General features: G+C 51.3%; 1 protein-coding gene across 6 annotated transcripts; it reads left to right on the top strand.

The window, feature by feature from the left end:
• Positions 1-63: 63 nt before the first annotated feature.
• Positions 64-11215, top strand: Atg9a (autophagy related 9A). Of its 6 annotated transcripts, none has more exons than XM_021664833.2 (16): positions 64-241; positions 1186-1240; positions 1637-1768; positions 1902-1945; positions 2448-2512; positions 3348-3509; positions 3642-3783; positions 5263-6011; positions 6094-6247; positions 6353-6532; positions 6897-7145; positions 7334-7512; positions 7616-7733; positions 9111-9333; positions 9469-9614; positions 10109-11215. In XM_021664833.2, exons 3-16 carry the CDS (start codon positions 1666-1668, stop codon positions 10112-10114), a joined length of 2520 nt encoding a protein of 839 aa, XP_021520508.1. In that variant the 5' UTR covers positions 64-241; positions 1186-1240; positions 1637-1665; the 3' UTR covers positions 10115-11215. The 6 variants fall into 6 exon arrangements, with proteins under 6 accessions (XP_021520508.1, XP_021520517.1, XP_060224631.1 ...); XM_021664842.2 differs by having other exon boundaries at positions 1183-1240; XM_060368646.1 differs by lacking the exon at positions 64-241 and adding an exon at positions 293-578.
• The last annotated feature ends 74 nt before the right edge of the window (positions 11216-11289 follow it).

The raw sequence follows: 11289 nt of genomic DNA, 5'->3' as shown, positions 1-11289 counted from the left end.
CCTGCCCCCTGGGCCAAGAATTGGCCGTCATGTCTCCACCCACTCTGTTGATTGGCCAGACTAGCTGGAGGTGACAGTGAATGACAGACGGACGGCCTAGCGCTCCGGGTCTGACCGAGCCCAGAACAAACCAAGCTTCTGGAATCGCCCGGGTCGCGGTTCCTGCGGTGACACGCGAGGCTGGTAACTGGAATCCCCAGACCCAGGCCCAAGCTGGCCAGGGGTGCCCACAAAGCCCCAAGTGAGCTTGCGATGCGTAACGGGGGAAGGGGAGCCGCGGGCGGGCCGGGGGCGCGCAGCCAGAATGTTTTGATAGAGGGCGCGCGCGGCCAGGGGAGCGCGCGTGCGCCGGGGCCGCGCGCCGGGTTGTCCGCTGTTGGGAGCCTAGCCCCCGGCCTGGGGCCGGGCGACCCTGGGGCACTCTGTGCTCAGGTCGAGGTGGCTGGGATTGGGGAGGCATCCCAGCCCACCAGGGATCTCAGCTGTAGGTCTGGCTCGACCCCTCCACCATCCACAAACACCCCTGAGCACAGGCCTTTCCTGGGGAGATCCATGGGCCCTGGGTCTACATTGACCAGGTGAGTGTGTTTTCTGAGGCCCAAGGGCTTTTACTAACCGAGGGACTCCCTCTGGGACGAGGTCGGACCAAGATCCACCGTCCCCAGTTCTTCACTGACTGGGAGTATACCATACCACCTTGACCCCACCTGACACTAGGCACCCAGGGAATCCACTTATTCAACCGGGATCTACAGTCTACATTGAGTGGAAATTTTTCACCTAGAAGCCATGCCTGCCTAGGTCTCTGATGCTAGGGAAGCAGAAGGAATTGTCCAGAAAAATCTTGAGAAGATTCTCTTTTGGGGTTTCCTGGAGTCTGAAAAGCGTGGCTGATTTCTGAAGTTGAGGTAGACCAAAGATAGAATAGTCCCAAAGGGCTGTGTGGACTCTGACCTGTACTGACTCAGTCTCCACACGGTCAGAGTTTAGTTATTCCTGGGTATCCTCAGAGGAGATGAATGTTCCTCCACAGAGCATCAGGGGAGACACCTGTCACAACTGGAAAGATGCCTCTTTCCCATCTCTCTGCCCTCCTCTTAGTGGGGCTTGGGTTGGTGGGAGGGTTGGATCCCTTTCTGTCCCAACTCCCCATTCTTCGAGGCCTGACACCTTTTCCTCCAGCAGCTGTCCAACCAGGGCATCCAGGACTGGCGTGGAGCAGAAACTGTCCATGGAGCTGGTAGGGCCATGTGCTTATCTTAAACATTTGTTTACAAAAATGCTTCCAAACTGATAGTGTCTGTAGGGACCAGGGTTTTCAGGGGCAGGGAGGAAACTTTCTCTTCACTGGACAGAAGATGAACTCACCCCACACCAAAGGGGCAGATTCTGGCACAGTATCTTGTATTCTTAACCTCCCAGTAAAGGTTCTGGGAATGATGACCAGAGTTAAGGCTCCCTTAGTCCCAAGCTTACTGTTCTTCTTGGATTATTATTCCTGTCCTGCTTCTGAGCCAAGGAGGTTAGTGGTTAAACAAATCCCAAGGATTCTTTCTCATTCCTTCTGGCCTGTTGGGAAGACAGCAAGTAGACAGTGCCTGGGTCTGATATGGGTTCTACTCTTCCCCGCTGACAGGTTAACAAGGTGGACAGGGGGCTGCGGTGATGGCACAGTTTGACACTGAGTACCAGCGCCTAGAGGCCTCTTATAGCGATTCGCCCCCAGGGGAAGAGGACCTGTTGGTGCATGTGGCTGAGGGAAGCAAATGTGAGTTTTGGGACATGACAGTCAGAGCAGGGCAGGGGCATGGGCCAGAGTTACTGGCAGAACACTGAGGGAGCAGGGCAGCAGTGGGGAGAGCTACCTCAGTTTTCTGACATCTCTGCTCCTTTGTCCACAGCACCTTGGCACCACATCGAAAACCTTGACCTCTTCTTCTCTCGAATATCCTTTGTGGCTTTGTGCTGGCCCTCTGGGACCTTGGTGAAACTGTTCTCTGAGCTAGGCCACTGATAGGAAACGGGGCTGAGTCCCACTCCAGTCTATGCATGGGGAAATGAAACTCATTCTGAAATAATGACTGTTAAAAATAATGAAGCCTTATATTTGCTGGGAGCTCTGTCCACTTGTGTTAATTTATGAAGAACTTTTCTAAGGGTGTTAATTTATAAGGAAACGTTTTTTTAATAGGACCATTAAAGGTAATGATGTCTTTTGACTGTCATTTCTGTGTTAAATCCTTTGAATGTGCTTTCCTAGACCTAATGATTCTAAAAGATAGGGACGGCTACTGTTAATTTGCTACAGTGGACAAAGCTTAGAGAAGTAACTTGTAAAAGATCACACTCTAGAGAGTGATAGATCCAGGACTTGGGAGTATGTTGACACCAAATCTTGTATTCTTAAGTGTCTTTGCTTACTGGCCACTTTTCCTTAACACTTACACGTTTATAATTTACATCAGAAGAATGGCTTCACATGTATGCTCATTGGAGAGATTTTTGAACTCATGTAAGTATACAAAGGAATACATGCTGTGGCAAAGGAATGCTTATCCTGGTCTTCCCTTTTGCTCATGACCAGCTACATGAGCAAAATTCAGCCCTAGGCCCCAAATTTTGCAAACCTTTAATCTCAGGATGAGGTATGGCATTAAAACCTATAGCCTCGCTTTAGGTATGTGTGGTTCAGTCAGGAGGAAAGAGCCTGTATTCTGCCTGACTGCACTTTAGCCCCACTCCTGGAGTAGAGCGCCTTTGTAGTGTAGAACAGTATAGAAACACTGTGTTGCCAGAGGGGAGGAGTTGGGAAGGGGAGAGTTGGTTTATTTGATTTTGGTTTTGTTTGGATTTTTGAGACCTGGTTTCTCCCTGTGGCCCTGACTGTCCTGGAACTATCTTTGTAGATCAGGATGCCTTCGAACTGCCGGAGTGCTGGGATTAAAGGCTTGAGCCCCCTGCACCCAGGAGGAAGGGAGTTCTTGAAAGAAAGGAGTTCCCAGCATTGTGGCGGTGCACACCTTTAATCCCAACATTCCAGAGGCAGAGGCAGGTGAATCTCTGTGAGTTCAAGGCCAGTCTTGTCTACAAAGAGAGTTCTGGGACAGCCAGGGCTACCTAGAGAAATCCTGTCTCAAAATAAAAAAAGAAAAAATCTTGTAACTACTATCCAAATAATTAATTAAAGTTTGTACCTAGAAGGTCCTGGAAGATTGAGCATCAGACCGAGCCCATGAGGAATGCTCTAGCCCCTTTAGTCTCCCATCTTGTTCCATGCTCTTTAGCCTCTTTGCTTGTTGCCACCTCTCTTGACTCTTGGCCTGCATTCCTCCTTTTCAACCCCCCAGGCAGTTCCTCTTTGTGGTTGCCTTCACCACCTTCCTGGTTAGCTGTGTGGACTATGACATCCTATTTGCCAACAAGATGGTGAACCACAGCCTTCATCCTACTGAGCCTGTCAAGGTCACTCTGCCAGATGCCTTTTTGCCCGCCCAAGTTTGTAGTGCCAGGTGAGGATGACCCTGAGGTACTGCTAGTGAGTAGAGAGTGGAGTGGGGTATGAGGTAGTGACTCAGACTCCAGAACCTGTTGCCAAGACTCCATGCTCAAAGACCCTACTTCCCCTTCTTTTTCCCTACCAGGATTCAGGAAAATGGCTCTCTCATCACTATCCTGGTCATTGCCGGTGTCTTCTGGATCCACCGGCTTATCAAGTTCATCTATAACATTTGCTGCTATTGGGAGATCCACTCCTTCTACCTACATGCTCTGCGTATCCCAATGGTAAGACCAGAAGTTGGGCCATTAGCAACATAGCCCAAGACATCTCAGGAAGGATGAGGTATATTCCTGAACACCATATGTCCACAGCTCTCACTGGCGGGTATGCTAGTCCATATTCTGTTAATGTGAAAAAATATCTGAGATAATCAGTGTATAAAGAAAATAGATTGATTTGGGCTTAGTTTTGGAGATTCAAGTCTAGTTGGTTGGTCCAGTTGCTTTGGGGACTGTGGTGAGGCAGTATATTATGGCAGGGGAACATGACAGGCGAAGCCTATTCACTTCATGGCGGCCAGGAAGTAGAGAGGAAAGCAAGAAAGGGTGTGTTGGTGCATTTGTTTATCTATTTTATTGGGTTCTTATACCTCTACCTTCCAACCCATATTCCTTCCAATCCCCCAACACTAGGAGAGAAAAGTTTAGAGGGGAAATGGTCTGTAGGCCTCTTTTTAGACTACTTCCTGCTGATTACAGGTGTAGAGTTCCTTAAGGCAAGTCCCTCTGCAGCTGGCACAAATCACACCCTTGCCAAAGCACAAGCCCTTACCTGGGCACAAGGCACATTATATTTAGCTGCTGTGGACAATCCGAAGCAGCCCCAAATCCCATGCCTGGGATTAAAACAAATATATTCATATAACATAACTGGGTGTCTAAAGAAACCAAAATTCTTATTTCAGGGCTGGGATCCAAAGTCCCAATGATCTCATCCAAGAGCAGCCCCCTTAGCCTAATTTAATCCCTCTAGCCCTATCTCTTAAGCATACTACCATTTGCTAATAGTACCACTGCCTGGGGACCAAGCTCTTAACACATGGGCCTTTGAGGGAAAATCCACATCTGAACTAGAACAGCAGATCTAGAACAGTCAGATCTCTCATCTAAGCACATGACTTAAAGAGTTCAGGTAACATCTTTTTTTAATTTATTTTTTATAATTTATTCACTTTACATCCCAATTGTAGCCCCCTCCCTCGTCTCCTCCACATTTCACCCTCCTCCCTCTTCCCTTCCTCCCCCTCCTCTAGGCCTCAGAAATGGGGAGCCCTCCTCCCCTACCATCTGACCCCAACCTATCAAGTCTCATTAGGACTGCCTGCATCCTCTTCCTCTGTGGCCCTGCAAGGCTCCCCCACCAAGAGGAAGTGATCAGAGCAAGCAACAGAGTCCATGTCAGAGACAGCCTCTGCTCCCCTTACTAGGGCACCCATATGGAGACTGAGCTGCGTATTTGCTCTGAGCAGGGGGTCTAGGTTTTCTCCATGCATGTTCCTTGGTTGTTGCATCAGTCTCTACAGCCCCCCCCCCCCCCGGCCCAGATTTGTTGGCTTTGTTGGTCTTCTAATGGAGCTCCCGTCCCCTCCGGGTCCTTCTATTCCCATCCTCTTTCCTATAACTCTTCGCACTTTGCCCAAAGTTTGTCTGTGAGTCTCAGGTAACATCTTTTATACTTTGTCTCTTGTCCACCCTGCCCTGCAGTCTGCCCTTCCATATTGCACATGGCAGGAAGTGCAGGCCCGGATTGTGCAGACCCAGAAAGAGCACCAGATCTGTATCCACAAGCGTGAGCTGACAGAGCTGGACATCTACCACCGCATCCTGCGTTTCCAGAACTACATGGTGGCCCTGGTGAATAAGTCCCTCCTGCCCCTGCGCTTCCGCCTTCCCGGGCTCGGAGAGGTTGTCTTTTTCACCCGAGGCCTCAAGTACAACTTTGAGCTGATCCTCTTCTGGGGTCCTGGCTCTCTGTTCCTCAATGAGTGGAGCCTCAAGGCTGAGTACAAACGTGGGGGCCAGCGGCTTGAGCTGGCCCAGCGCCTCAGCAACCGCATCCTGTGGATCGGCATTGCCAACTTCCTGCTGTGTCCCCTCATCCTCATCTGGCAGATCCTCTACGCCTTCTTCAGCTATGCCGAGGTGCTGAAGAGAGAGCCTGGGGCCCTGGGAGCACGTTGCTGGTCGCTCTATGGCCGTTGCTACCTCCGCCACTTCAATGAACTGGAACATGAGCTGCAGTCCCGCCTCAACCGAGGCTACAAGCCTGCCTCCAAGTACATGAATTGCTTCTTGTCACCACTGCTGACGCTGCTGGCCAAGAACGGCGCCTTCTTCGCCGGCTCTATCCTGGCTGTGCTTATCGCTCTCACTATCTATGATGAAGATGTGTTAGCTGTGGAACACGTCCTCACCACTGTCACACTTCTGGGAGTCACGGTGACTGTGTGCAGGTGTGCCAGGGCCGTGGGTGCGAATAAGCAGACTAGCATGCTGGGAAAGGCTTGTATCTCATCACGAACCTTTCCCCACCAGGTCCTTCATCCCAGATCAGCACATGGTGTTCTGCCCCGAGCAGCTGCTCCGAGTGATCCTTGCTCATATCCACTACATGCCTGACCACTGGCAGGGTAATGCCCACCGCTCGCAGACCCGGGACGAGTTTGCCCAGCTCTTCCAGTACAAGGCAGTGAGTGGAGTTGGAGCTAGGGCCTGCTAGAGACTGACTGGTGTCTCGCTGATAAGGACTGGGCTGTGTCCTGCTTGCTCGTAACCTTAGTCTCCTCCCTTTTAGGTGTTCATCTTGGAGGAGTTGCTGAGCCCCATTGTGACACCTCTCATTCTCATCTTCTGCCTACGCCCACGGGCCCTGGAGATCATAGACTTCTTCCGCAACTTCACGGTAGAGGTTGTCGGCGTTGGAGACACCTGCTCTTTTGCTCAGATGGATGTTCGCCAGCATGGTCACCCTCAGGTACCTACCAGGAGAGGTCAGGGCAGATGATCAGGGACAATGTTGGCAACGTAGCAGCCTTGGGAAAACTGCAAAAAGCTCCCCTTTCTGAGCCAACAAATCACAAAAAGGTGGCCCCACCTGTGGGCATGGCTGCACCAGGGACACACACTGTTTGGTCACCAGGAATCTGGCTGGATTCCAGTCTTGATTTGAACTATCAGTCACACTCCCTGGAGAAAAGCACAGTACGAGTGACTGACCTGGTGTGTGGCCACTCCCAGGGTGGACAATGGGGCTTCCACAGATAGACAGTGTACCACAGGCCGCCAGAAAGGGTTCCTGTAAGCACTCAAGCCTGCTCACTGCATTCTGCCTTGCACAGTGGCTGTCTGGAGGGCAGACCGAGGCCTCAGTGTACCAGCAAGCTGAGGACGGGAAGACGGAGCTCTCACTCATGCACTTTGCCATCACTAACCCTGGCTGGCAGCCACCTCGGGAGAGCACAGCTTTCCTGGGCTTCCTCAAGGAGCAGGTTCAGCGAGATGGAGCAGCTGCTGGCCTTGCCCAAGGTGGTCTGCTCCCTGAGAATGCCCTTTTCACATCCATCCAGTCCTTACAGTCCGAGTCTGAGGTGTGTATCTTAGGCCTGGGCGATGACGGGAGCAGTGGACTCCACTGAGGGGAATGAGCACGGGACACGGGGTGGAAGGTTTCCTCTTCAAGTTAATCTTGGCCATTGGTTCCTGAGGTTCAGGACATTAGAGGACCTAGAGGCCTCTCCCTGCCCTGATGATTTTGCTCACCCCTTTCTCTTCATAGCCCCTGAGCCTTATTGCAAATGTGGTAGCCGGCTCATCATGCCGGGGACCCCCACTGTCCAGAGACCTGCAAGGCTCCAGGCACAGGGCTGAGGTTGCTTCTGCTCTTCGCTCCTTCTCCCCTCTGCAACCTGGACAAGCCCTTCAAGGCCGGGCTCCCAGCACCATGACAGGCTCTGGGTGAGTACAGGTGGGTCATGATGGGAGGGCATGGCAGTAGCCCACAGAAACCTGTATCAGTCTTACAAATGTTGATAACTGCTGTCTGTGCTGGGAGTGACAGAGTGGATGCCAGGACAGCCAGCTCCGGGAGCAGCGTGTGGGAAGGACAGCTGCAGAGCCTGGTGCTGTCAGAATACGCGTCCACTGAGATGAGCCTTCATGCCCTCTATATGCACCAGGTGAGTGGGCAGCTGATAAATAGATTTTAGCCCTTTGCTGCCCCTTACCTGCTCTAGAGTCTACATTTTCACAAATGTCCTCTTTTGGGGGAGATGGGTGGGATTGAGACAGGTTTCTCTCTTCTGGCTATTCTGGAACTCACTTTGTAGACCAGGCTGGCCTTGAATTCACAGAGATCTGCCTGCCTCTGTCTCCCGGAGTGCTAGGATTATAGGCCTGCGGCACCAGGCCCAGCTGTCACATGTTACATATATCTTATTAATGGCATCTTTAGCCAAGAATACTTGCCTGTTCCTTACCTAGAATCCTTTCTCCTCCTCCTGTTATCTCCAAGATTTTTCCTAATGGTTCTTAGTAAAAGCCTCCCATCTGCACTAGATGCATCTAGACTTTTTTCTTTTAGTACTAAGGATTGAACATAGAGCCTTGGACATACTAGGCAAGCCCTGAGCTTTCTCCTCAGCCTTTTTTTTTTTTTTCTTTATTATTCTGAGAGCCATTTTCACTATGTTACCTAGGCTGGCCTTGAATTCACTTTGTTTGAACTTGTGATCTTTCTTCCACAGCCTCCCAAGTGGCTAGCATGACAGGCCTGAGCCTCCAGGCCCAACTCCTCCTGAATCTTTTTCCTTCAACTCCTTTTCCGTCTCTTCTTCTCCTTCCCTTCCTCCCTTTTCTGTCTTTCTTTCTTTCTTTTTTTTTTTTTATTTTTTTTTCTTGGCTTTTTAAAACAGAGCCTGACTCTTGATTATGTCAAGCTGTCACAGCTGCCTCCTGAATTTTCTTGTTCTGTTTTTCTCCATAGCATCTGGTGCTATCAGACATTCTTGTTTTGTTTTGCCTCGTCTTTATTTAATAGTTTATGGTCTATTCTTCCTCACAAGCACCACCACTAGTGTAAAAGACCTCCAAGTGCTGGCAATGCTATTTGTTCACTGCTGTGTTCTGAGTACCTCAAACAGTACCAGTACTGAGACCCTCTGTTAACTTGTTCTTTCATCAAAGAGCGGGTAAAATGAAAGGCTGGAGATGTAGCTAAGTTAGTAGAGTGCTTGCCTAGTATGTACAGGGCCTGGGATGCCATCCACAGCACTACCTAAACATCTGTAGTCCCAGGGGAGACGAAATTCAATGTCATTCTCAACTGCACGTTGAGTTCAGGATCAACCTGAGCTACTGAGAAACTTTTCCAGGGGTGTCCTGGACATCCATAGAGCATCACACACCTTTTGTACACTACTAACACCCGAGATGCTGTGTGTCTAGGATTCTAGGTGAGAGGTTGTGAGCAGGAATTGAAGAGACTGCGCTGGGGACACAGCTGTTTCAGATAGACATCCTTCTGTCCCCAACTAATCGGTCCTCCACTTCTCCAGCTCCACAAGCAGCAGACCCAGGCCGAGCCTGAGCGGCATGTGTGGCACCGCCGGGAGAGTGATGAGAGTGGAGAGAGTGCCCCTGAAGAAGGGGGAGAGGGTGCCCGGGCCCCCCAACCCATCCCTCGCTCTGCCAGCTATCCCTGTGCTACACCCCGGCCTGGGGCACCCGAGACCACCGCCCTGCATGGGGGCTTCCAGAGGCGCTACGGGGGCATCACAGGTACCCAACGAGAGTATAAAAGCAAGGAGGTTCTTTCAAAGAAAGAGAGCAATGGGATGGGGTCCAGGAGACTAAGCCTCCAAGTAGTCCCCAAAACCTTCATGTGGTTCTTTGTGTTCTTGCTTCTTTCTCTAGATCCCGGCACAATTCCCCGTGCTCCCTCTCACTTCTCCAGGCTGCCGCTGGGAGGATGGGCAGAAGACGGGCAGCCAGCGTCAAGACACCCAGAGCCCGTGCCAGAGGAAGGCTCGGAGGATGAGCTGCCCCCTCAAGTGCACAAGGTAAGGGCTGTAAGGCCAAGAACATGCCAGAACATGCTGGTAGATTCCAGCGAAGCACAGCTCCTCCTGTAGTGTCTATTTCTTCGCCCGTGTGTTGTCTACTCCCCTTCAGAATACACTCTCTTGGGCGTGGATAGTGGTTAAGAACACTGGGGACTCTTCCAGAGGACCCAGGTTCAATTTCCAGCCCTTCCATGGTGACTCAACAACAGTCTGTAACCCCAGTCCCAAAGAATCAGTTGCCTTCTTCTGGCCTCCACAGGCACTACACACATGATTCACGGAATTACATGCAGGCAAAACCCATATTCACAAATAAATTTAAAAAAAAAAAAAAAACACTCTTCCTTTTACTGCTCTGAAGTTCAAGGCTTCCTTCCCCAGGCTTCAGCTTTTTTTTTTTTTTTTTTTTTCCTTTATTTCTAGACTCTGGTATGGCAAGAAGATAGCTGAAGACTATCTTTACTACCAGTCATTTTTTTTTTCCTCTACAGGTATAGACAAGGCAGAAGTGGGTCCCCGTGCTCCAGGATGGAGGCAACAGCTGCCCTGCCATCCATCTGCCTGCCATGAGAGGGCTTCTCAGAGTGTCGCCTGGCCCCACGTGTGTGGTGTTTGTGTGTCCCTGCCTGGCCACGGGAGGTGCCAACGCTGGGCTTGCCGAAGCCCAAGAAGAGTGTGAGGCCTAGGGACGAGGGGCACACAAGACTCTAGCCTCTTCCCCAGGTCTCCCTTGGCTCAGAGTGTGGTGCTAGAAACTGGTCCCCAGCCCAGTCCCAGTACTGCCGTCGTTGTATCCACCCCTGCAAGTCTCCAGAGGGCTTCCTACCACAGAAGCTGCCAAGCTGAAGAACCTGTGCCAACTGTGGAGTGGGGAGGCAGGGCCCGAGCCCTCAGCCTCTGCAGCCCAGCCCCTACCTGGAGTAGCTGAGCAGCTCAGGCTGCGGTCCTTACCTCACCTCACCTCCAGCCCTCACCTAGCGCCGCAGCCAGCTCTCCCCGCCTCTCCTCCCCGCCTCTCCTCCCTGCACATCACTGGCATGTGTGTGCTGCTTGCTCCCATTCTGTTCGCTTGCCCCCCCCCTTCTGTTTGGCTTTTGCTCTTTGGTAGGGTGAGAGCCCTAGCTCCCAGCCCCCCTCACACTATCTTTTGACACTAAGATGGAAGGTTTCTGAATTGCAGGAACAGAATGAAAGCTCTTTAATACCCTCCTCAACTTCTAGGGTGGGCACTTGGGAGTGTGAGGCCTTCCTGGGCCCCCACGCTACTTATTGTCCACCTACCACCTGCACAGGGGACCGACAGGGCAGGAATGTGACCTCAGTTATCCATATCCCAGCAAGAGAGCTCTGCCCTGCATCCCTCCCTTACCTGGAGGAGGGTGAAGGGATAACCGACCCACCCTAGCCTAGGGTTTTGACATTGCATGCTGGGATTCAGCTCCTACCCTTACCCCCTACTCCCTTCCCCAGCACGTTCGTCTGTGGGAGGTCAACTATGCCGAAGGTGGCGGACTCTGCTGTCCCAGCCCACAGCAAACAGGGTGGGAACCCTGTACAGCTTGATAACCCTTAATAAAGAAGGGACTTTGATCAGGTTATGGCTTTTTGTTGTTTTTGGTTTTTTTTTTTTTTTTTCCATTCATCTGGGGTCTTAGGACTGTAAGAGACCTGG

Source organism: Meriones unguiculatus, chromosome 15 (genome assembly GCF_030254825.1).
Source record: "Meriones unguiculatus strain TT.TT164.6M chromosome 15, Bangor_MerUng_6.1, whole genome shotgun sequence".
NCBI lineage: Eukaryota > Metazoa > Chordata > Mammalia > Rodentia > Muridae > Meriones > Meriones unguiculatus.
Note: the sequence above shows the minus strand (reverse complement) of the source record. Positions and strands in the feature narration are given on the sequence as shown.

Bases quoted from the DNA above. Each gene is read 5' to 3' on its own strand.
- Atg9a (XM_060368648.1), top strand. From the start codon at position 1,666: ATGGCACAGTTTGACACTGAGTACCAGCGCCTAGAGGCCTCTTATAGC. The intron at 1,769-1,901 runs GTGAGTTTTGGG...CTTTGTCCACAG, and splicing joins TGTGGCTGAGGGAAGCAAAT to CACCTTGGCACCACATCGAA. The intron at 2,513-3,347 runs GTAAGTATACAA...TCAACCCCCCAG, and splicing joins GGAGAGATTTTTGAACTCAT to GCAGTTCCTCTTTGTGGTTG.